The sequence below is a fragment of the Opisthocomus hoazin genome, chromosome W, assembly GCF_030867145.1.
Source record: "Opisthocomus hoazin isolate bOpiHoa1 chromosome W, bOpiHoa1.hap1, whole genome shotgun sequence".
NCBI lineage: Eukaryota > Metazoa > Chordata > Aves > Opisthocomiformes > Opisthocomidae > Opisthocomus > Opisthocomus hoazin.
Genome location: NC_134453.1, coordinates 48459967 through 48486584, shown reverse-complemented (window position 1 = coordinate 48486584; position 26618 = coordinate 48459967). Strand labels below are relative to the sequence as shown.

The following is a 26618-nucleotide window of genomic DNA, read 5'->3' as shown; positions in this document are numbered from 1 at the left end:
ATTAACCCTGTCCTGGCCAAACCCAGGACAACCACGGGAATTGCGCATTCTCTGACAGGGCAAGGCCTCATAGAGCGCACTCATAGTGTGCTGAAAGACTGCTTAGATAAACAGCGAGGGGTTGAAACAGAAGCGCAACCGAGGTTGCATCGAGTTCTTTTTACTTTGAACTATTTGTGCCTTATGGGTGATCAGGAGGCACCGCCTGTTGTGGTGCATCACCAGAACTTAAAATTCAATAGTGCAACGACTTTACCACGGTTTAAAGTGATCTATAGAGACCCAACTACTGGAGAGTGGGCTGGACCCGTACCAGTGATATTTAACGGTCGAGGGTATATGTGTGTTTCCACAGATCGCGGTCCAGTCTGGGTGCCTAGCCGAGCCGTGAAGCCTGCTTTGAATCAGCAAGACAAGTTAGCCGAGGAGCAACAAGCAGACTCTCACGAGCAGAGCAATCAAGTAGAAATAACCTGAATAGAGGGAAGAGTATATGAGTGGTTACCAGGAGGTACTTGTCACCAATACCACCTGTGATGTTTTGTAAGATCTGTAAGCCTCGGGTTTTATGTAATTGTTACACTTGCTAACCATAGCGGCGGCGGCGAATATCATTTGCAAAGCATCGGTGTGATCAGTGCCTTTAATAGGGCGCAGTGTAGCTCGCGCTTTAATTGTCACAAAGACAGAAGGAAGCGATGCTTATCTCTGTAGCCGCTTGAAGTAAGTAAGGTTAGCAAACCAGAGAGTTAAAACCGTAAGGGTAAGTAGCTCTTTTAATATAGCCAAAGTAAGCTAGTGCTTGCTGTTTGGACCGTCCCCAAAGCGGAGGGGGAAAGACGAGAGTGCGATGCTTACATCAGCTCTGAAGGGAATGGCAGGGAAACGAGTGGTTACCCTGTTAGCCGTACTCTTTACATGTTGTCAGATTATAGTAGGCGAAGAAACCCTTTATCGCATGGAGCCCCGACAAAACCTATGGGTTACCTGGGCGAACAAAACGGGCCAATCAGCATTTTGTTTGTCTCTTGCTTCTGCAACAGAACCTTTTCGCACCTGTCTAATAGGGGTACCTAGTTACAATGTTACTCATTTTGCTAATTATAGTGCAGGCAGATGTACAAAGGAGATTCAGGTGAGTAGTTGCAGTGCCAAGCTCATACAAGGTCTGAATCGCACATTGCCCTGGGATCCTCAAGAGCTGAACTTGCTAGGATCGATGAGGATTGGTAATACGACCAAAAACTGGACTCAAACTTGTTTTGTATTTGCAGGGCCTGCTATTGCTAGGCCTAACCATCGCCATTTCTTCAACCAGTCAGGGTGGGCCAATGTCACTCCAATTGCTTCTTATTATAACTATCAGGGCCACTCTAGAGCTGTCACCTTCTGTGGTACCAATGACACGAACAAAAGAAGCCCCCAAAGTTTGGGCGCCTACGGGATGGAAGGTGGTTTTCCCTTGTGGAATAATGCTACGCCTAAAGCCTTGCCTCCTGACGTGTTTTTAATCTGTGGCGACAGGGCATGGCAAGGAATTCCTCGCAACGTCTATGGTGGCCCGTGTTACTTAGGTCAGCTGACATTGCTAGCTCCAGATCGACAGTGGTGGAAGAAGGTAACAACTCGTCCCAAGCGAGGTGTTACGGGTCTTCCTCCTAACTGCGATGATCAATTCACTCTCCCAAGTACCACCGAGCGAGTATTTATGGCATTATTGGTGCCCGGTGCCGCCGCCGGTGCAGCGTTAAATCAGCTAGAGAAATTGGCATGCTGGGCAGAGAAGCAAGCCAGTGTTACCACAAAAGTCTTGCAATCCCTGCTAGAAGATCAGAGTAGTCTACGACATGCGGTATTGCAAAATAGAGCCGCAATTGATTTTTTACTGCTGGCCCAGGGACATGGCTGTGAGGATTTTGAAGGCATGTGCTGTATGAATTTGTCTGATCATAGTAAGTCCATCCACAAGCCATTACAATGGCTCGAACAGCGTGCCAATCAAGCACAACAAAACCAGGGATTCTTTGATGGATTGCTCACCTCACTCTTTGGTAATCTGCCTGCTTGGCTTAACAGTTTAATTATAGAAATTTTGCGCATATGTATCGTGTTACTTGCTGTTGGAATTATAATATGTATTTGCTTTAGCTGTCTTAAAAAGGCTCTCTCCAAGATGACGAAGCAAACCTGGCTTGCTCAAAAACAAGAAGGGGGAATTGTGGAGTCCTGGCTGGACGAGAGGGGACATAGCTTGGTGCGTTGAGCAACCCAGGTTCCGATCTGGAGGTGAGCCTTGGGAGCGGTGGACACGGAACCCTGCTGGGAAGGGAGAGCGACGAGCTTGGGACACTGGAGCAGGGGGAACATTACCGTTTCCTGCCGCACTGTCACTTCCTTCCTGCCATGCTGTTGTTTCCTGCCACAGCACTGTTTTCACATCGAGATGCAGCTCTGCACCAATCACAACGAGATGCAGTAGTTTTGCCTATATATGGATTGGGGGTCTAACCATTCAGATGCTGTAATAGTTTTGCTAGATAAACCTTGTTTTTGCTGACTAATAAAGGTGAACGATCATACTCATATTGGGGTCACATCGTTACAACATTTCCGTAACCCATGCCAACACTTGTGCACTAAGCTTATGTAATGATCCTGACCAGAAGACCATCGTACATCAAGGAGTTAGTGATCCACATAACATTTAACCTGAGTAGGCCCAGGGCTGTACTGCGCTTTGCTGCAGGTACACCTCAGCCTTCAGACCTATGTTGCGCTGCACAAATTCTTTGGCTGCAGGATAAACTCAGCCGGATCATTGTACAAGAGGAGCCTGCAGGCAGATCCCACTTGGTACCAGTGATTAACCTTGCCTTTATCTAAAAATGCAACGAGAAGTTCTCACACGAACACCCTTCCTGTTTGCCAGTAGAAATGATGAATAGAGTTGTCTCCTTTTAAGAAAATCCTATAATAGCTTGAATGACCAAAATGAGGTACCCCTTCCATGGATGGGATCTGGGTCTGCACGGCATGCTGTGCATGGGTTGGAGGGCCGCTTGATGCTATACTACTTAGGGTTCCCAGCATCCAAAGTGACATAAATTTGTCTATATTATTCTCTCTTTCTTTACAGTGCTAGCTCTAATAAATAGCATTTTTAATTATACTTTACAGAGTTTGAGTGCCTTTCTTAATGGGATCATAATAGAGCAGCACCTCCTGGTGCAAAACATTTGCATAGTCAGCAGGATCCAGTGAAAAATGCCATTCAGAAGAAAGAATACTGAAGAAGAGAGAAACTGGGTGCCTGGCTGGCCCTGCAAGCAGCCGGGGGGGGTGGGGGGTGGGGGGGGGTGGAAGGGACGGGACAGGATGGGACAGGGGGCAGGGCATTTGCAAGATATTTAGCCCAGTTAGCTTCACCAATGGGTTGGGAAAGCAAGGAGGAATTGTCTGAATGCCCCACCTCAGCTGAAGCATTATCCTGTCTTAGAAAGCAGGGGCTAGGGAAGGGAAAAGGCAAGGAATATTTGTGCTGTCTGGTTGTTACTACATTGCTTGATATGGACATGGGGGCATTTAGAGCTGATGCAAAATGAACTGCATGAGCTGCAGGCACAGCTCCTCATGGCAGCCTCTGGGCAGCAAGCCGTGGTGTAGGTGCTCACGGTGCAGAGAGGGGTGCACGGAGAAGCCCAGGAAGGGCAGTGCTGAGGTATGAGCTATTCGCCAGAGAGATGAATGGTAGGACAAGGATCCCTGGTTCTCCGGTGAGAAAAAATGGACATAGGGGTCAGAGGATGACTGTGGCAACCATATTTCATCTGGCCATTAGTGAGTCACAAAGCAAAGGGCCTCCAGGGGCATCCCAACAGGCTGTCTCAGTGCGTAAGGACCCAGGGAACTACAGGCCGATCAGCCTCACCTCCATCCCGGGAAAGGGGATGGAGCAGCTTATCCTGGAGGTCATCAACAAGCAAGTGGAGGAAAAGAACGTTATCAGGAGTAGTCAGCATGGATTCACCAAGGGGAAATCATGCCCGACCAATCTAATAGCTTTCTACGATGGCATGACTGGCTGGGTAGACGAAGGGAGAGCCGCAGATGTTGTCTACCTAGACTTCAGCAAGGCTTTCGACACAGTCTCCCATAATATCCTCCTAGGGAAGCTGAGGAAGTGTGGGATGGATGAGTGGTCGGTCAGGTGGATTGAGAACTGGCTGAATGGCAGAACTCAGAGGGTTGTCATCAGCGGCGCTGAGTCTAGTTGGAGGCCTGTAACTAGTGGTGTGCCCCAGGGGTCAGTACTGGGCCCAGTCTTGTTTAACTTCTTCATCAACGACCTGGATGAAGAGTTAGAATGTACCCTCAGCAAGTTTGCTGATGACACCAAACTGGGAGGAGTGGCTGATACACCAGAAGGCTGTGCTGCCATTCAGCGTGACCTGGACAGGCTGGAAAGTTGGGCAGAGAGGAACCTGATGAGGTTCAACAAAGGCAAATGCAGGGTCCTGCACCTGGGGAGGAACAACCTCATGCACCAGTACAGGCTTGGGGCGGACCTGCTGGAGAGCAGCTCTGCAGAGAGGGACCTGGGTGTCCTGGTGGACGACAGGTTAACCATGAGCCAACAGTGTGCCCTGGCTGCCAAGAAGGCCAATGGCATCCTGGGGTGCATTAGGAGGAGTGTGGCCAGCAGGTCGAGGGAGGTTCTCCTTCCCCTCTACACTGCCCTAGTGAGGCCTCATCTGGAGTACTCTGTCCATTTCTGGGCTCCCCAGTTCAAGAAAGATGAAGAGCTACTGGAGAGAGTCCAGTGGAGGGCTACGAGGATGGTGAGGGGACTGGAACATCTTTCCTACGAGGAGAGGCCGAGGGAGCTGGGCTTGTTCAGCCTGAAGAAGAGAAGGCTGCGAGGGGACCTTATAAATGCTTATAAATATCTGAAGGGTGGGTGTCAGGAGGATGGGGCCAAGCTCTTTTCAGTGGTGCCCAGCGACAGGACAAGGGGCAATGGGCACAAACTGAAGCAGAGGAAGCTCCAGCTGAACCCGAGGAAGAACTTCTTCCCTCTGAGGGTGACGGAGCCCTGGAACAGGCTGCCCAGGGAGGTTGTGGAGTCTCCTTCTCTGGAGATATTCAAGACCCGCCTGGAGAAGGTCCTGTGCAGCCTACTGTAGGTGACCCTGCTTCGGCAGGAGGGTTGGACTAGATGACCCACAGAGGTCCCTTCCAACCCCTACCATTCTGTGATTCTGTGATTCTGTAATTTTACACAGCCTGAGATACAAGATTTATCAAAAGCATACTGGCAAAACCTGAGAGAAAGGCTTTTGCACTGGCTATTGAGAGTATGGGACTTTGGAGGCAACAGTATAAATTTAAATCCTAAAGAATTAAAGTGTTTGGGTGGCATCTCACAAAACCCTATGACTACCCAACAGCTGAGAGGAGCACAGGGTAATGTATCCCATTGCCTGTGATCATGGCTCCAGGAAGCTTTAAAAGAAGAGTATCGTTCAGCTACCATTTGGGACTGATGTGGGAGATTCACGTTTAGTTCGATTTTGTTATAGCTTTAGTTTAATTTTGTTATATAGCTCTGCAGCTATGTTAAGAGTTAAACACTGTCATTTAATTTAGTTCTGTTCTTTGTAACCTTGCTAACAAGGACTGCTGTGAGCTCAAATGTTGCTAACGAGGACTGTTGTGAGCTTAAATGTAGCTTACAAGGACTGCTTGAGAGACAAAGGAAGAGAAACAAGGACTGATAAGGACTGACAACCAGAACTTTGTTGTCCGTAAGAAGCAACACTCTAGCTGAAACTGGTTCTATGGTTTGGGACTCAGCCAACACAGACAACTCAGGAATTTTTGAGCCAAAGGTGAAAGCACACAGCGAGGAAGGCTACGAGCCTTCATCCAAAAGACCCCCACAGACGAGCACCAGACAACACTGCACAAGCGCTAAAGAGGAGTGGAGTATGATAATGAATTCCTAGAAATAATTATAATAATCACACCTATTCCCAGAAATAATTACAATAATCCAGCCTACTTAGATAAACTTTGTAATAAAGAGGTGCGTGCTTTGTTCTCGGTGTGCAAGTTAGGAGGAACAATCCCCCTTGCACCCAGCACCGCAATAAACATACCTACTTTATAACTCTCTGTGAGTTGTGAAGTTTCTCTCCGCATGTCAGGACGAAAAGCAGAATCCTGGAAAAGTGTAGCTGAGGCTGATCAGCATTTATGGGAATCAGCCACATGGCAACGTGTGTATTTGCATAACTTGTAAAGTCCTGATATGGAACCTTTTGCATCCAGCATGAAAACCTGCATGTTAGAGGGCATCCATTTTCCTTGAAAGGACCAATAATTTCCTTGCTAGGAGCTGCTGTGGGAAGACCATTGGGGGATGTTATTCTATCACCAGGACAACTTGGTGATTATCAGACTGAAAAAGAGGAGTTGGAGCCTGATGCATTTCAAATGCAACAGCTGAAGGGAAAGGTTAAGCAGAAAGAGATGTTTCTGGCACTCATGCAGGCATGAGTGCCTAGGGAGCAGATAGATGGCAAATCGACTCCTTATTTGTGGAGTTTGCATTAAAAAGCAAAAGAAAAGAGGAAGGTGTAAAGGGAAGTGCAGAGCACCAGGATATCAGTCCCATCCACATCACCCTCTGTCGACAGTGAAGATGAGTCCTCTCCAGCTGCCTCTAAATACCCTGACCTTTCTCATTGGAAGCAAGAATGGGAAATGTGTGGTCCCTCTCCAGTATGGATAATAAAGGGAGCTAGCTGGGATGACCACTGCCCTGACATTCTGCTTGTAATACATTGGAGCTGGCATAATAAGCAATGGGTTATGGCCCTGCTGGATACTGGGGCAGAAGTAGCTCTGATTCATGGAAATCTGTCCCATTACCCAGGAATAAACTGATTAATATTAATGTATTGGGGGGGGGGGAGAAGAGCCGGCTCAACAAGTTTCTCTAATATTGCAATTAGAAGGATGCTCATCAGTTTTGGCTCAAGTATGGATTATGAGAGTGCCCGAATATATCATAAGGCACAATCTGTTAGCAGGCAAGACCTTTTATACCACTAGAGGAATATATTCTTTAGGTATCCAATCAGCTCAGATCCGGGCACTTATGGTAGGGAGGATTGTGACTTCCCCTACTGCGCTGGTGATGGGCCACCCCACCCCCCCACCCCCCATCCTATAGCCTTAAAACAATACTGGTTGCCTGGGGGTCATGCTGAAATTTCTCAAGTATTAAACGGTTTTTAGAAGCTGGAGTTATCAGACAGACACATTCACCTTTTAATAGCCCTATTTGGTCTGCAAAGAAACCAGATGGGTCCTGGCATATGACTATGGATCACTGGCTTTTGAACAAAGCTGCCCCTCCCATGGCTGCGGTCATGCTGGACATCTTCACCCTGTTCCAGCCACTGGAAGTGGAGGCAAGCACCTGACATGCTGTTATTGATTCGGCGAATGCCGCCTTCATCATTCCTATTGCTGAACAGTTGCAGGAACACCTTGCCTTTTGTCCTGGTTTTGGTTAAAACAGAACCAATTCTCTTTTAGCAGGCTGTCCCATATGCTGCAAGACGAACCTCCGGGGAAGACGACTGGCCTGGCTGAACAGGGAGCTCTTGCTGGGACGCAGGACAAAAAGGAGAGTCTACCACCTATGGAAGAAAGGGCAGGTGACTCAAGAGGAGTACAGGGGTCTCATTAGGTCATGCAGAGAGGAAATTAGGCAAAAGCCCAGCTAGAACTCAGGCTGGCCACTGTTGTAAGGGACAACAAAAAATGTTTTTACAAATACAATAACAACAAAAAGAGGGCCAAGGAGAGTCTCCATCCCTTATTGGATGCAAGGGGCAAATTGCCAACAAGGATGAGGAAAAGGCTGAGGTACTTAACGCCTTCTTCGCCTCAGTCTTTAATAGTCAGACTGGTAATTCCCAGGGTATTCAGCCGCCAGTGCTGGAAGACAGGGATAGAGAGCAAAATAAACCTCCCATAATGCAGGAGGAAGCAGTTAACGACCTGCTACACGACCTGGATACTTACAAGACTATGGGGCCAGATGGGATCCACCCAAGAGTGAAGAGGGAGCTGGCGGAGGAGCTGGCCAAGCCACTCTCCGTCATCTATCAGCAGTCCTGGCTAACAGGGGAGGTCCCAGATAACTGGAGGACCGCCAATGTGACACCCATTTACAAGAAGGGCCGGAAAGAGGATATCCCAGGAACTACAGGCCTGTCAGCCTGATCTCAGTGCCAGGCAAGATTATGGAGCAATTCATCCTGAGTGCGCTCACCGGGCATGTGAAGGACACCCAGGGGATCAGGCCCAGCCAGCATGGGTTCGTGAAAGGCAGGTCCTACTTGACCAACCTGATCTCCTTCTTTGAACAGGTGGCCCACCTAGTGGATGAGGGAAAGGCTGTGGATGTTGTCTACCTGGACTTTAGCAAGGCCTTTGACACTGTCTCCCTCAGCATCCTCCTGGAGAAACTGGCTGCCCATGGTTTGGATGGGTGTACTCTTTGCTGGATAAAGAACTGGCTGAATGGCCAAGCCCAGAGAGTGGTCGTGAATGGAGTTAAATCCAGATGGCGGCCAGTCACAAGTGGTGTCCCCAAGGAATCAGAATTGAGGCCAGTTCTGTTTAACATCTTTATCAATGATCTGGATGAGGTGATTGAGTGCTCCCTCAGTAAGTTTGCAGATGACACCAAGCTGGGGGGGGGGGGAGTGTCAATCTGCTCGAGTGTAGAAAGGCTCTGCAGAGGGATATGGACAGACTGGATCAGTGGGCCGAGGCCAACTGTATGAGGCTCAACAAGGCCAAATGCCGGGTCCTGCACTTGGGTCACAACAACCCCATGCAATGCTACAGGCTTGGGGAGGAGTGGCTGGAAAGCTGCCCAGTGGAAAAGGACCTTGGGGTGTTGGTCGACAGCTGGCTGAACATGATTCAGCAGTGTGCCCAGGTGGCCAAGGAGGCCAATGGCATCCTGGCTTGTATCAGGAATAGTGTGGCCAGCAGGAGTAGGGAGGTGATCGTGCCCCTGTACTCGGCACTTGTGAGGCCGCACCTCAAGTACTGTGTTCACTTTTGGGCCCCTCACTACAAGAAGGACATTGAGGTTCTTGAGTGTGTCCAGAGAAGGGCAACGAGGCTGGTGAGGGGTCTGGAGAACAAGTCTTATGAGGAGTGACTGAGGGAGCTGGGGCTGTTTAGCCTGGAGAAGAGGAGGCTGAGGGGGGACCTTATTGCTCTCTGCAGCTACCTGAAAGGAGGTTGTAGTGAGGCAGGTGTTGGTCTCTTCTCCCAGGTAACTAGCGATAGGATGAGAGGCAATGGTCTCAAGTTGCGTCAGGGGAGGTTTAGATTAAATATTTGGAAATCAGTCATTGGACCAGTCTGCCCAGGGAGGTGGTGGAGTCCCCATCCCTGGAGGTGTTTAAAAAATGTGTAGATGTGGCACTATGGGATATGGTTTAGTAGGCCTTGTGTTGTTGGGTGGATGGTTGGACTCGATGATCTTAGAGGTCTTTTCCAACCTATGATTCTATGATTTAGTGAATCTTCCTTACAGCATTTTTTGAAGCTGGCTGCATATTTTACAGACAATGTCCACTCCAAAGCTGATAACACCTAATGTTTATAGTTATACTGAGACAATGGTAGGAAAGGAATGGAGAAAAAGGCCCCTGTCTATAATTATTACTATAGAAGCCAAGGTCACCTACAGATCTTTTGGATCCTGCAAGTGAGGAGTTGGAAAGGGTCGCACTTGCAGGGAGGGGCAGACAGAACAGGTGACCCGATATTGACCAACGAGGTATTCCATGCCATGTATGTTATACTCAGTTTAATGCTGGGGCCTCGCTCTCTTTGTCCATGGACGGCTTTTGAAGAGGACCCTGCTCATTGTTCTGCCTGTGATCCTGATCCAGATTCTGATCCGTGCATTCCTGAGTCCAGTTCCCGTCTACTGCTGAGGCCAGTCCTGGACTTCCTGGTGCTGTCTGGCAGCTGCTGGTGGGATGTCAGCACCCCCCGGCACCCAGCTCTGGGAAACTCAGTATTGGTTTTGTTTATTTTGCATTATTTTTCTTTTTATTTATGTTATTAGTATTCTTAGTTTTATTAGTAAAACTTTTTTATATTCAATTTGTAAGTTTTTCTCCTTTTTCTTCCTTTTCCCTTCCTCTGGTAGGAGGGTGGGGATTAATAGAGTGCGTCTGTCACTCAGTTTATTGGTGCCCTGCTTTAAATGGTGACACCTTTTCCTGGGAAGGCAAGCAGTACACCTTTATAGTGCTACCCCAGAGATACCTGCATAGCCCCACGATTTGTCACAGGATTGTGGCTCAGCATTTGGAGGAGCACAGCCTGCCCCCAGTGTCGATTGTTCCATTACATTGATGACATCCTGCTGACTGGACCCACGGAGCAGGATGTTGGAGAGACACTGAGCAGTGTCATGAACATCATGAGGGGGTAATGGTTGGGAAGTCAATCCAGAAGAAGCACAAGGGCCGGCAGCTGGAGTAAGATTTTGAGGCTTCATCTGGCAAGGACCCTGCTGGATTTTGCCTGAAGCTGCAAAACAAACAGTACTTCATATAGCTGAGCCCCAAAGCAAGGTTGATGTGTAGTGCTTTGTAGGAATATTGGGGTACCGGCCAGTTTATCCCACACAACACAGATTTTAAAACCCCTGCATAATGTAGCAAAAAAGAGGAACCGGTTTGTATGGGAGGAAGGTGAAAAAAGAGCTTTCAAACCATCTAAGCATACTGTCTCCTATGTTGTTGCACTGGGTCCTAAGCAACCTTACAAACCTTTTGAGCTGGAAGTCCTAGTTTCAGGAGATGATATTGTAGTCTGTTGAACTTAGCATTATACAAGTATGCACAGAAGGTTATTCTGAGCTAATTATTTAGCTAGAATGTGTAGTCTAGGATTAACAGAAGGCCCAGATGTTGACAAGAGTGGCTGATACAGGAGCATCTAATCAGGAACTACCGTCCTTGGGAACGAAGTATATCTTGGAAGAACATGTAAGCTAAGATTTTTGAGCAGTTTGGAACTAACAGCAGAAGAATGATAAAGAGTGCCCTTAAAAGAACTATCCTCATTATAATACTAAAAATCACACCCCTTGAGTTGGAGACCCTGGAGTACTGTATCTTTAAACTGAAGTGGGAAGAGAACTAACCAATCATCGTTAGGAGGGTATGCCTAATAGGCGGAACTGACATTTTTAACTGTATAAATATGCAATGTGATTGTAAGCAGGTGTGCTAGCTTTGTGGAGTTGCCACCTAGCACCCATCTCTGTGCAGACATGAAATAAACTGATATCTCAGCTCCGTGTGCATATTGGATGTTGCATACTGGGTAATGAACTCCATTTGTGAGACAATAATATTGCTAGCACATTGGAGCTTGTGGCAAAAAGGTGAAGGGAGGTGAATCCCACTTGGCTTCTGGTCACATCGGCTCCCCCCTCTGCACAGAACTACATGCCTTTTGTAAAACAACTACTGGCTGCATATCGCGTTTTAGTAGAAACTGATTGAGTCACTGGGGGAGAGACTGTTACTCTGAATGTGGGATTGTCTATATTGCAGTGGGTTTTGTTTAATGATACAAACTATAGAATTGGAAACACACAATAGTCCAGCACTGTAAAAGGGAAATGGTGTATTCCCATGCAGGCAAAATCAGTGTCTTGCAGGAAAAAATAGCCCAACTAGAATTGACAACTGTATCTCAACCTAGTTTGGAGTCACTACCCTCTGTCTGTTTTCAGGAAGCCCCACCACACAAACACCTCACTCCTGAGCAGCGACAGCGTGCCTGGTTCATGGATGGATCAGCAAGACATATTAAGGGGGAGAGGTGGTGGAAGACTGTCACTTCTAATTCTGCCAAGCAAATCTCTTTGACTCGACAAGGCAAGAGGGGTAACACTTAGTATGCAGAACTAATGGCTGTTCTCATGATATTAGAAGACACCCCCAGTCCTGAGCTATGTATAAATATATCAACTCCTGGGTGGCATATAAGGGATTAACTGCATGGGTTAGTTAGCAGCAAGCAGACAATTGGACAACACACAGGAAAACATTGTGGGGTCAGGACTTATGGAAATAGTCCAGAAATGTGTGAATTTGAACCTGTGGGTTCAACATCTTGATATCCATGCCACCTGGGGTGTCAGGGAGGGGTGGGAGTACAATGCCACAGATGATCGATTAGCTCAAATTAATAGTGCTACTTTACCTCCTGATATCCCATCCCCTGATGCTCGATTACCTGATGAAGAAGCCCTTGGCAAATAGAGCCATGAAAAATCTGGGCACCTGGGTGTCAATGGTACATATAGATGGACCCAAAGTTGGGGCCTCTCATGTACCTGGGAAGCCATTCAGGAGCTAGTGCAGCGGTGTGCAGTCTCTAAGGTACTGAAAGATAAAAAGTTGCCTCAGCAGCCCAATGGGCAGATTCAACAAGGCCCTGTCCCTGGCTATACCTGGCAAATAGATTACATTGGGCCCTTACTAAAAGCACGGCAGTTACAGTACATATTGGTAATGGTTGACATATATACTATGTTGCTGTGTCCCTGGCTACACAAGCTGACCAGAAAGGGACACTGAAAGGCCTGTGATTAGTGCATAGGCCCCACCCACCTGTATCCAGTCTCATTTTACAGGCCAAAAGGTTCAACATCAGGATGCTGAGCACAAAGTACACTGGATATACCACACACCCCATCATCCCAGGGGAGTTGGCCTAGTTAAGCAGACCAATGCCTTACTGAAGGAACAGTTACATATGCTGTTCTTCTCACACTCTGCATAACTGGCCAACAGTGCTACAACAAGCTGTAATGAATTTGAACAATAAAGCATACTTCCAAGGCTATACCTCCTACCACCTTCTGTTAGGTCACCAGCACTATGAGGTACAATCCGAGATGCTGACAGAGTCTCACAACTCACTGCGAGTTAGAGGCAACTGCATGTACCGGACTCCTCAAGGGAAATTCATCCCTGCAGAGATCCTGGAAAAGGGACGAGAGGCCATGTACCTAATCCTAGAGGAGCAGGCAAACACACCTCATTATGTGCCTCAACATATGCTGTACATAAAATAATGCCTTTGATTTATCTCATGCAGAACTTTTATGTGGAGCCTCACACTGCTGCTTTTGTTTGCCACATGCTATGTATCAACAAACATGAAGTGTTAGATGCCCCTGCCCACTGGCTGCACTAAAGCTCCTTCCTGTCTACTACACAAATAAGTGAACTGTCTGGTGAAATTTGCACCACCATTGTCTTACAGGATACGAAAGGAGGGATGGAGCCCGATGGCAGGACATCTTCAGTAGTCCTAGTCCTAATATTTCTGTTCTGCAGTTATTTTCACAACCAGTATTTGTTTTACTTATCACTATCCTTGTACTATTATTATTTATAGTGACTAGCTTATGTATAAAAAACTTTCTATTAGCTGAACCGCTTACTAATATAATCTGTAACATATTTAAGAAAGGTAAACTATATGTGGATCAAGGGGCGGAAAATAGTGATCCTGACCGGGAGACCACTGTACATCAAGGAGTTAGTGATCCACGTAACAGTTAACGTGAGTAGGCCTAGGCCTGCACTGTGCCGCACCATGCTGTGCCTTCAGGTCTGTGTTGTGCTGCACAAAGGATTTGTGCAGCACATGTCACCTGGGGTTGAATGACACTTAATGCTAAGTAAAAAAGAATATCAATTAATCCATAATAAATTAAGACAACATTTATGAAATAAAACCAAAACAGAATACAGAGGGAAAAATGTTTTCAAGTCTCTAGAAGGTAATTATAAGAAAAAAAGTATCCTTTAAAATGTTAGCTATAGGGACACATTCATACATCTTTGGGGAGATAAAATCTTCTAATTCTTCAAATGCTTTTTTTCCTGAAGAAGTTCAGAAATTCATGCACAATATTGTATCACCAAAGAAGCTGGGGGCTTTTTGTCCTTTATTATTGAAGTCAATGTATTTTGTTGGTTATGGAAATATATGCTGAAATAAAACATAGTATTAAGGGCAATTTAGAGCAGACTGATAATGATTCCAATAATGAATATCAACATATGCACCATAGATGGCAGACAAAACAGCTAACTGCGGATCAGATGTTCAGTTCTCAACCAACACACAAGGATTCTTTATGTGGACAATGATTTCTTTGCCTAAATAAAATGTAACATCTATTTTAATGAGCAAATACATAACAGTGTACTTACTACATAGTTCCCAGGAGATGCTGAAGAATAAGGTATCTGTAATATCAACAGAAACAAACCAGTAATTTCTTCTGTAAAGAGATGGTATCCATACCTACATTTATTGACAGTCATATGTTAAAGCATATTTCTATAATTAATTTTAAAGACAAAGTTAAAAATTATGGGAAAATGCTATTATTAACAAACACACAGTACCTTAACAGCTTGTTGTATGTTCAAGACTAAAACTTGCCATATAGTCATAAACAGAATTTAACACCAAATATTTAAAATCAAAATATTTCTGTTTAAGATTATTGTGTCCTGGAACCCACTTTACTGAAATCAACAGGAATAACATAATTCACATACTTAAATGTATGCAAGTTGAGGTCTGATATCTGTTCTCTATTATTTCATACTAAGTGATGCACGCATGTTGAATAGTCAACATCACTCTTGTAAGATACCGAATTACAAACTCTAGTACCAATGCCAGTCCTTGTGTCTGTCACAAGAATCTTCTGATTCGTAGTGTGGGAGGCACAATAAGCTCTGCAAAGATCTACAATCTTGTAAAAGGTTCAGTTGTAATATTATTAGTGTAATATGCTTTATAAAGTTCTAAGCTTAAGTAACACATACTTGCATTTAAGTCAACAGGACTTCAGTCATACCTAACAGGGACTAAATTTCTATGTTCTTATATATACAGAATCTTGATTAAAATCCAGACTATAAAAGGAAAAGCATCTCTCTCCATTTCTTTCAACTGAGAAGATACTAATTTTATTTCTTTGCCTTATTCTTTCTTTTTTTTTTTAAAAGGACAGTGTCCTAATTTAATTTTAAATTTAATTTTGGTATTTGTTACAAAGGATATTTAGAGAAAAGCAGTTGCCTGCAAATAATCTGGTTTTCTTCTTTATGAAATAGTCTTTGTGATGATTCTCTCTGAAGGAGCAGGGACTAATACCATTATAAAAGGATGGGGTAAGACTTAAGAAACTCAGTTGAGAAATAACAAAATTATTTTGTCGAATAAGCATTTTCCATGGTTGTAGACAACTTGTCGGCCAACTAATTTTTACAAATATATCTAGTACTGGACTTCTCAATTAATTTCATAGAATGAAAATGTTTCAACTATGAGTTGAAAAATACCCTAATGCCCATTTTAGTTGAGTGCATGCAAAAATAAACAGAGGAAGAGTTTCAGCTCTTCTTTTTCCTGATTATAATTCAGTAGAAATAAAAAATCAAAACTGAGAATATCAAAATGAACGAATAGCATCTGGCAAGCTAGACCCATCTTATCCAACTGCAAATGCTGATGTCTTGCAAGCATTTGGTCTATGATTCTATGTTCCCTAGTTAACAGGAGTAAATGTGCCTTTGTTATGTAAAATATGTAAGCGCACATTAGGATAAATCTTCTCAAACTATGATTTCTGTAGAGCTTGCTAGCCAGACAGTATTGACCTAACTCTTCTTACTTGCACTAAAGGAGGGATCGCTTAAGCGATCTGGACGTCCACAAATCCATGGGCCCCGATGGAATGCACCCACGAGTGCTGAGGGAGCTGGCGGATGTCATTGCTGAGCCACTCTCCATCATCTTTGAGAGGTCCTGGAGGACAGGAGAGGTGCCCGAGGACTGGAGAAAGGCCAATGTCACTCCAATCTTCAAAAAGGGCAAGAAGGAGGACCCAGGGAACTACAGGCCGGTCAGCCTCACCTCCATCCCGGGAAAGGTGATGGAGCAGCTTATCCTGGAGGCCATCATCAAGCAAGTGGAGGAAAAGAAGGTTATCGGGAGTAGTCAGCATGGATTCACCAAGGGGAAATCATGCCCGACCAATCTAATAGCTTTCTACGATGACATGACTGGCTGGGTAGATGAGGTGAGAGCCGTGGATGTTGTCTACCTGGACTTCAGCAAGGCTTTCGACACAGTCTCCCATGATATCCTCCTAGGGAAGCTGAGGAAGTGTGGGCTGGATGAGTGGTCGGTGAAGTGGATAGAGAACTGGCTGAATGGCAGAACTCAGAGGGTTGTCATCAGCGGCGCTGAGTCTAGTTGGAGGCTGGTAACAAGTGGTGTCCCCCAGGGGTCAGTACTGGGCCCAGTCTTGTTTAACTTCTTCATCAACGACCTGGATGAAGAGTTAGAATGTACCCTCAGCAAGTTTGCTGATGACACCAAACTGGGAGGTGTGGTAGACACACCGGAAGGCTGTGCTGCCATTCAGCGTGACCTGGATAGGCTGGAAAGCTGGGCAGAGAGGAACCTGATGAGGTTCAACAAAAGCAAGTGCAGGGTCCTGCACCTGGGGAGGAACAACCCCATGCACCAGCACAGGCTTGGGACGGACCTGCTGGAGTGCAGCTCTGGGGAGAGGGACCTGGGTGTCCTGGTGGACGACAGGTTAACCATGAGCCAGCAGTGTGCCCTGGCTGCCAAGAAAGCCAATGGGATCCTGGGGTGCATCAAGAAGAATGTGGCCAGCAGGACGAGGGAGGTTCTCCTTCCCCTCTACACTGCCCTGGTGAGGCCCCATCTGGAGTACTGTGTCCAGTTCTGGGCTCCCCACTTCAAGAAAGATGAGGAGCTACTGGAGAGAGTCCAGCGGAGGGCTACAAGGATGATGAGGGGACTGGAACATCTCCCCTACGAGGAGAGGATGAGGGAGCTGGGCTTGTTCAGCCTGAAGAAGAGAAGGCTGCGAGGGGACCTTATAAATGCTTATAAATATCTGAAGGGTGGGTGTCAGGAGGATGGGGCCAAGCTCTTTTCAGTGGTGCCCCATGACAGGACAAGGGGCAATGGGCACAAACTGAGGCATAGGAAGTTCCGTCTGAACATGACGAAGAACTTCTTCCCTCTGAGGGTGACGGAGCCCTGGAACAGGCTGCCCAGGGAGATTGTGGAGTCTCCTTCTCTGGAGATATTCAAGACCCGCCTGGACAAGGTCCTGTGCAGCCTGCTGTAGGTGACCCTGCTTCAGCAGGGGGGTTGGACTAGATGACCCACAGTGGTCCCTTCTAACCCCTACTATTCTGTGATTCTGTGATTCTGTGAAACTAAAATATATTTTAAATATACTCCAGGAAAACTTTTATGTTAAGGGAGTTCTGTAACTGATGTAGAGCTGTTGTGCAATTATGAACAGAGCTGGATATTTGCAGTCAAAAATGGTCGATGAGTTCTCTGTTAAGACGTGGTCCTCACTGTACCTAATCTGCATTAGTGTTAAAAGGAACATAATACAATGGGGAAAAATTATAAAGCATGCAGTATTCTATTTGTTGAATAAAGTAGACTTTGTTTCCTGTGTTTCAGTGTATTGATGAAAAACGGTTCCCTTAAGATGATGTCTAATATATTTAAATATTTACTTACAGAATTGGCACTGGTTGGGTTTGGCCAAGGTCTACCACCACCTGGACCCCTGTAACAGAAGACAAAAGATGAGAAACAGAAGGACAAGCTTCTGACCAGTTATGAGGATGCAAATGTTTTCAAGCAATCTGTTTCCAGATTGTTGGGATATAGCTTTTAAAACTGTAATAAAGTGTGATTATAAACCATAACTGCACCAAGTTATAATGGTATATCATAATTATCATTGGTGCACTACCTTCTTCATTTAATCAGTTTACGAGATGATTAAAGATAATTTATTTATTATTAGAACTTTGCCATTTACATTTAAGACATTTCAGTTCCTAACTCATTTTATAGCCTTTTCAGGACACTACCTTCTAGAACTGTATCATAACAAGTCTTTTATCAGTAGCCACGCTGTCAGATATAGTTTTGCATCAGTGTCAGAACACTTGCAGATTTAGGAAGCATCAGATATTCCCCTATCATGTTCATGGAACAATTTGAAAGACACTGCTAATTTGTGCCTCTTATAGTGCTTTCTTCTTGTTCAGGGAGAATTTAACACTATGTTACATAGATATATTGTTTTATTGTGGCACAGAAGTTTTAAAGAGAGTAAAACACAAGTTGCAAAATTCTTCAAGTTCTCATGAAGAGTATTTTTGTTTGTACTTTGTTTACATTTTAAAAAATATTTGGATGAAGTATCACATTCCACAAAAGTCTATTTACAATATAGACCAAAGCAGAAAGGTACTAAACTGTTAGTACAATTTCAACCATAGAAATGTACTCTTGCTTACATAATTAAATACCTTCCTGAAAGATTGTAGCAAACATTTATTGAGTATGGGTCTAGAATACTGCAAGTATAGAAAGGTTTCATTAGTAAAAGTAATGCTAGTTCCTTATAAATGTTTTGATTAAAACTATTTTTAAGAAAAACAAGCCATTTGCTGTAATATATATCTAAGAAGAATAATAACTATATTTATATAGCGATATATTTATATATTTTATACATTAAAAATTGAAAACATGTCATTTTATACATACATTTTAAGTATATATTTAGATATGTATCTAAAATTAATTTGCTACTTGACTTAGGCTATATTATCTCCACCGTAATCACATAAGCATGAAATTTACCATACAGCAGGCAAAATGGAAATTTCAGACTTTTCAGACATTCTTTTGTTACACTTTGCCCAAATGGTATATTTATGATTAAGTGGCAATTTCCTAGCAGGTGGGAGAAGAATACAACAGTCAAAAGAAGTCTTTGATAAAGCTAACTCAGACTAAACATCAGACAGATACTAAAAGCAGAATGAGGGAAAGGAAAAAGGAAAAAACTCCTTTCCTGACAGAGCAGGTTTTCCTCATAGCTCTTGCTGTTATGTTAACTTTCTTAATCTTATCTGAGCTCAGAGTAGTTCTGTGGTTAGGCTTCTCACTTTAAAAGTCTTGAGGGAACTAAACCATACAGAAGGTAAAATCTCAGTGTTTACATTCATAACATCTGAATAACTACAATTATTCCTGGTAGCATTAGCACTTCTATTTATTGAAAAATAAGATAAAATGATTTTTTTAAGGCCCTGAAAATATAAAGGCAGAGCAGATGACAAAATTTCTGCATTTAAAATGGCACTCTGGCCTCATGGGCTTTAGAAAAGCTACATTAGCCACCACAGCTTACTAGACATGGGAAAATTATTTAAATACAGTGCGAAGTAGGCTTTAGAAATGAGTTAAGGAAGTTTTATATCTATTTTAAAGTTTTACAGAACTAAAAACTATTATGTATATATATCCCCTCAGGGTTTAAAAATTGAAACTCTCATTTTTTTGTTACATTGTTGATAAAATTATAAAGAAGTTGGCTAAAACAATCTACTGAAATAAAGTGAAAATTAAGTGAATTATTTCATTTTATGCTGCTGTGGTGGGTTAGCCTTGGCTAATAGTCAGGCTCCTACCCGGCTGCTCGCTCACTCACTCCCCTTCCTCAGCAGGATGGGACAAAATAGGAAGAACAGGAAAGAGAAAGATCATGGGTCGAGATAAAGACAGGACGATTGCTTACCAATAATTACCGTAGTGAGCAAAATAGACTTGGGGAAATTTAACTTAATTTATTGACAATTAGATACTGATTTGGGTAGTGAGAAACAAAAAGACAAACATTAAAACAGCACCTTTCCTCCCCCCTTTCCAAAGCTCAACTTCACTCCTTCACTCCAGACTCCTCTACCTGCCCCACCGAAGCGGCACAGGGGGGATGGGAGATTGGGGGTTACAGTCAGTACATAATGATTTCTCTCTGTCACTCCTTCCTTCTCAAATTTCCTCTGCTCTGGTGTGGGTCCTCCACGGGTTGCAGTGTGGATATCTGCTCCACCATGGAGCTCTGACCTTGGTGTTCCCTTTGCTGTTTCTTGCTCTTTTTGTTCCCTCCTCTGCTCTGTCTCACATTTTTGCTCTTTCTTAAATATGTTTTCACAGAGGTGCCACAGGCTTTGCTGATTAAATCAACTTTGGCCTGCAGTGAAGGTTGGAAAGACAGAAATGTGGGAGAGGGTCTTTTTGTGTGTACTGGGTCTGGCCAGGATGGAGTTAACTTTCCTCATAGCAGCTCGTAATATGTTGTGCTTTGCATTTGTGGTTAAAACAGTGTTGATAACACACCAGTATTCTGGTTATTGCTGAACACTGCTTACACAGCATAAAGGCTTTCTCCTTTTCTTCCCACTCTGCCCCTCAATGAGTAGGCTGGGGGTGGGAAAGCAGTTGGGAGGGGACATAGCCAGGACAGCTCACCCAAATTGGTGAAAGGGATGTTCCATATCATATAATGCCATGCTCAGCAATAAAACTGGGTGGGCATCAATTTGCATTTGTGTTCGCTTCAAATAGTATGAAAAAATTCTTGGATCAAGATAAAGACAGTGAGATTCCTTACCAGTTACTGTCATGGGAAAAACAGATTCAACTTGGAAATATTAATTTATTGTCAATCAAAATAGATTTGGGTAGTGAGAAACAAAGACAAAAATTAAAACAACAAAGGCAAATGCAGGGTCCTGCACCTGGTGAGGAACAACCCCATGCATCAGTACAGGCTTGGGGCGGACCTGCTGGAGAGCAGCTCTGCGGAGAGGGACCTGGGTGTCCTGGTGGACGACAGGTTAACCATGAGCCAGCAGTGTGCCCTGGCTGCCAAGAAAGCCAATGGGATCCTGGGGTGCATTAGGAGGAGTGTGGCCAGCAGGTCGAGGGAGGTTCTCCTTCCCCTCTACACTGCCCTAGTGAGGCCTCATCTGGAGTACTCTGTCCAGTTCTGGGCTCCCCATTTCAAGAAAGATGAGGAGCTACTGGAGAGAGTCCAGCGGAGGGCTACAAGGATGGTGAGGGGACTGGAACATCTCTCCTACGAGGAGAGGCCGAGGGAGCTGGGCTTGTTCAGCCTGAAGAAGAGAAGGCTGCGACGGGACCTAATATATACTTACAAATATCTGAAGGGTGGGTGTCAGGAAGATGGGGCCAAGCTCTTTTCAGTAGTGCCCAGCGACAGGACAAGGGGCAATGGGCACAAACTGAAGCACAGGAAGTTCCGTCTGAACATGAGGAAGAACTTCTTCCCTCTGAGGGTGACGGAGCCCTGGAACAGGCTGCCCAGGGAGGTTGTGGAGTCTCCCTCTCTGGAGATATTCAAGACCCGCCTGGACAAGGTTCTGTGCAGCCTGCTGTAGGTGACCCTGCTTTGGCAGGGGGGTTGGACTAGATGACCCCCAGAGGTCCCTTCCAACCCCTACCATTCTGTGGTTCTGTGATTCTGTAACACACCCCCCTCCTTCCCCGGGCTCAAACTTCACTCCTTTCTTCCTGAGTCCTCTATCCTCCCACAAATGGCTCAGAAGGGATGGGGAATGGGGCAGGGGCTATGGTCAGTACATGACAGTTTCTCTCTGCCACTCCTTCCTCCTCATACTTTTCCCCAGTTCCAGCATGGGTTCTCAACAGGACACGATTCCTTCAGGAAATATCAGCCTGCTATTGTGTGGGGTCCTCTACCGGCTGCAGGTTGGATATCTGCTCCGGTGCCATAGAACACCTCCCCCTCCTTCTTCTCTTACGTTGCTGTTCCCTCTGCTTTTTCTCAGTCTTCTTCTTCTTCGTCTTTGTTTTCATTCCTTCTTCTCCTCTTCCCCCACCCCCCCAGCTGTGCAGTGTTTTTGCCCTTTCTTAAATATATTTTCACAGAGGCACCACAAAATTCACTAATGGGGTCAGCTGTGGCCTAAAGTGGGGCTGCTGCGGAGCCGGCTGGAACTGTCGATGTCCGGCACAGGGCAGCCCCTGACCTCTTCCCACAGAGGCCACCCCTGTAGCCCCCCTCCTGTAGCTCTCCTCCCGCTACTGAAACCTTGCCACATACACCTAACACAACCTAAATTTATGATGTATATGCTCCTGGATTGAAATATTGTCTATGACGTCTCAGGCTGGTTGTTGCCATTTTTAACAATAAAGGATACTTTTTCATCCAGAAAAATTTTGAATTATATTTGGCAGATAATTTGCTCTTAATCAGAACAGCTTCCTTTTGAGCTTTCATGGGAGAAAAAGCTGGATTTTAAAATAGCAATTGTTTTTGTAGAGTACACATATTTTTATATTTTAGCATAGCCATAAATCCAAAAACATTGAATAGAACATGGGAAAATTTTAAAGTAAGAAAAATATATGTCTATGTGAAGACAAATGTAAATGAATATGCACTATACGTAAGGCAATAGGGAAGATATCTTTCATAGAAATGCAAGTACTATATGACTTACACCGATATTTCTTAGCATTATATTTTCCCTTACAATTTATTTGATGTACAAAGTATGAATTCTGACACATTTGGGTCTATTTATTGCTGCTGCCCATGGGTTATCCTTAGATGCACTCTGACTCTGAATTGATCAGACAAGTCTTTACTTGCATTAGCACTTTGGACTCTCTTAAGCCTTTAATGTGCATTATATGGCAAGGGGCAGTGCTGTTGTTTTGAACATTTGTTCAAAAACAAGAAACAGTGTTCTGTTTCTACTTTCAGCTGAACTGGAGTAAAGAGGAGTTTGTAAGAAATGTAAAGGAGTGCAGCATATGCCTGACTGATAGACATAGAGATAGCTCTGGTTACCTACTTCATAATTGCTACTTTATATAATGTTGCTCTCAGAAGAAATCATATGCTGTCTGAAAGCTCATGAATTACCTGAGTAAAGGACTGCAGTTCATGGTATCCCCTTCAACAGAATACACAAGTTTAAAGAAAAATGCACTTCCCACATCACTGAATTAAAAGAAAACAATCTATGTACACATACTGACTCAACGCAAGTTGAAATGTGCTTCTTAAATACTGCAATAATGAAATATTAGTATTTCAATCCATAACCTTATTCTTCTTTCTGACAGAGGAGGAGTTCTTTTTTCACCCAGGAACCCATTTGCCAGTCTTTTTTATGTAAATACTAATTTATGTGGATAATTATCCTCAAAATATCTTATCTATCCTGAATTTTACCTATAGAATATTTTATTTTAGAAAGTTGTTTTTCCTTTTCTTATCATAAAAATTTCCTGAGGACAATCTATGTAATGCTTATATACTCACACTGAATGTCGAATGTCTAAATATTTTTTCTACATTGATTCTATTTAAAAGAAGAAATGCCTACCCTTGGGAAGGTTCCTAGAATTGTCTTCAGTCCAGTATATGCTGTCTATAATAGAGTAACAACCAACTTTAGATTTTATTTTCTTCAAGAATTCAAGTTTTATCTGGAAATCAGAATAAATTAAGGACATGTCGGATCAGATATTTTTCTAAAACTCAGTACCTCTTTTTTCAGGTTGGTAACTCCTTTTTTTGAAATGAAAATTATCCTCTCTTGCTTATGTTTCCTATAAACATAAAATAAAACTTAAAAACAAGAGTAAAAGTGAGTATAATATAGTGACAACGAGCACATATAAATCTTGACTGTGTTTTCTGTGTCGATCTGCTGCAAACTCATTCTTGAAAGACAAAGGTGTAAAAGGAGTAAGAAAATAAAATGTTCTCTGCTTTAGATTGTAATATTATTTTAGTGTCCTGATTTCTATGCTGCCTTCTGTAACCACCCAGGGATTGCATAATGCTGGTTAAAATACAGTGTAGTAACTTATGTAGAGGTAAGGCCAAGATACGAGAATCACTTGATAATGTCTGGCCTGTGTTATGTTGAATGTAATTATAACAGCCTCTTAAAATTTCTGAATCTCTTAAGAGAGAAATCTAAACAATGCAAGGAGCGCCTTATTTTTTCCCAGTCTTGCTAATCATAGAAACATCTCTTAGTGAGAAAAAGTTTTATCATAAGTGCAGAAGATTCCTCATTTTGGGCTATTTGTGATGCTAAAATTCTTAGTTTAAATCTAGTCTACTGTAGATAAAGTAATTTTACATCTGAAAATTTTCTACATGCTTAGGAAGGGTGTGTGTCTCTACAGGTGTAAAAGGAATAATGTGTTCCACTGACCAAATCCACACCTGGAATAAATTCATATAGCTTGACTGAACTCAGTCAATTTACACTAAATGACAAACCAGCCTGAGAAGTACACAGAAATACTGAAGAACTTGTATCTGTAATAATGTTCTATCCAGTTAGAGTGGAAATAAACGTAGTTGCAGAAATAGAAACAACAGAGGAGGACTCATCCACACTTTTTTCATACACATGTCCTTTTTATAAATATAGACAATTGTTTTATTTTGCTAAAATAAAGTATTTATGTTGCAGACGAAGTATACTTGTACTATTCTTGGCAAAGTAATCAGAAAAAAAAGGAAAACAATGTCATTAAAAAACACATACAAGCAAATATCAGTGAGTATACTGACAAAATATTCCCAATATTTGAATTTTGACCTGTAAAAGAAACTCAGTATTTTTACAGACTTGGAAGGAAAGCAAAAGAGCCTGTAAGAGATGTGTGCAGAAGAATTGTCATAGGTTCAATTTTTTTAATTGCAGTTATTATCCATCAAAGCATGTTTAGTAACCAAAGCATGTTGTCCCTTGTCTTATGTTTATCAAATGTTACTTCTACAATGAAATAATGCTTTTTCTAAATATTGTAAGATTCTATTGTTATGCTCACATGTTCATTCCAGGCATCCCCGGACCACCTAAAGCATTCAGCGGGGGTCTCATTGCACCTCCATAGTTCTGTAATGATAACCAAGGGTAAGACTACCACAAAACAACAAAACAAAACCAAAGAGGAGGGGGAAAGAAAATACAGCAGGTTAATGATATCCCTACGTAACTGCTGACTAGATCGGCCAATGTAATTAATTCTCTCAGGAGTTTCCATTGTTGACTTAAAAAAATAATATTGTTATCCCCAAGGAAAAAGAATTACATGTACTACTCAAACAATATAAACACACTAAGAACACTTAAAATGTCAATTGTTATTATTTACACATATAGAGGTCAAGTCAGTGAGGGCAGGTTTTCGAATGTATTCAACTTTTATACTAAGGGAGTTCAATCAAAATAAGAAATCTGGACTGTTCTGAGATTTCTACATTATAAAATTAAAATAAAATTATTTTAATTAGATTTTGTTAATGAACAGTGTATCAATAAATGCTTGTATGAAATTACACCACATGATATCAATTTTATAACATATAAAATAACCATTACATTTATCTTCCAATCTGTCTATTCTAATAAATCTAAGGTAACAAATATGAAAATTGTTTAATATGTTAAAGAATGTCATAACAATGCCAATAAATATATTGCCCAAGGCCTAAGAAATCAGAGTTTGTGCTTTCATAATATTATGGCAAAAACTAGCAACTGTAGTATTTATATCAAAAACTAAACTGCATCTATTTTTATTTAAATGAATGCAGAGCAATCTGTCTATGATTCTATGATTCTATGACTCTATCTCACCTCACAAGAATATTTCACACTGCAATGTCTGTTAATCCTGCTAAATTTTTCTGATATTCCAATGGAATGGATAATAGCATATTCTCTAAAATGAACAGCTGTGCACTTTGAAGGGGGGGGGGAATTATTTATTTAAAGAAATCCTAAATCATTTTTGCTATTTTCCAGTGCTAGAACTAATATGCTCTACTTACAGTACAAACTACATATAGTATAAACTATATGACTCAAGTTTATGGGTGTTCTCTATATTGGTCAGATTCACAAATCCATGTCAAAATGAAGTCATGATGACCTGGGAGAAATCCAATAATGAGATTTAAAGTATTGGTCTGGTGGTGTATATACATTGAGTGATACAAGACATATCAGTTACCTAGAACTGATCTAGAACTACGAGAGGATATTCTGTTGCTGCAAACAAAAACCCCAAACTTATAATTTACTTCATTATTAGAAATTCCCAAATATGTCCCATAGTGTTCTGGTTTCGGCTGCGGCTGGCAACAAAAGCGCCACGTGGCCGCCCCTCCCCCCGCTGGGGTGCAGAGGAGAATGGAATGAAAGAGGCAGAAACTGGTGGGTTGGGATAAGGGCAGTTTAACAGAACAGCAAACAAAGGGAACAGTAACAACAACGATATAGATAAGGAGAAAATACAACACAAACCACATGACCCACAGAGCCGTTCTCCCGGACCGAACCGCCGCTGTGCCCTCCCGAGCCGCGAGTGAGTTCCCGCCATGCTGCCCCCCCACCACCAGAACCCAGCATGATGGCACATGGTATGGAATACCCTGCTCTGTTTGGCCAGGTGGGGTCAGCTCGACCAGCTGTGTCCCTTCCTGGACTCCCTTCCTGGATTCC

The 26618-nt window shown here is 43.3% G+C and overlaps 1 protein-coding gene across 8 annotated transcripts in view; it reads right to left on the bottom strand.

The window, feature by feature from the left end:
- The window catches only part of LOC142365612 (single-stranded DNA-binding protein 2-like), a 270478-nt gene that overhangs the window by 27986 nt on the left and 215874 nt on the right, over positions 1-26618 (bottom strand). For 5 of the 8 annotated variants that reach the window (XM_075446555.1, XM_075446549.1, XM_075446551.1 and 2 more), the window contains 3 exons: positions 24940-25031; positions 17743-17791; positions 14358-14393 (listed from right to left, as the gene is read on the bottom strand). In XM_075446555.1, coding sequence (XP_075302670.1) covers positions 14358-14393; positions 17743-17791; positions 24940-25031 — 177 coding nt within the window. The remainder of the gene's footprint in view (positions 1-14357; positions 14394-17742; positions 17792-24939; positions 25032-26618) is intronic. The other 3 variants (XM_075446550.1, XM_075446552.1, XM_075446554.1) reach the window with 1 other exon arrangement.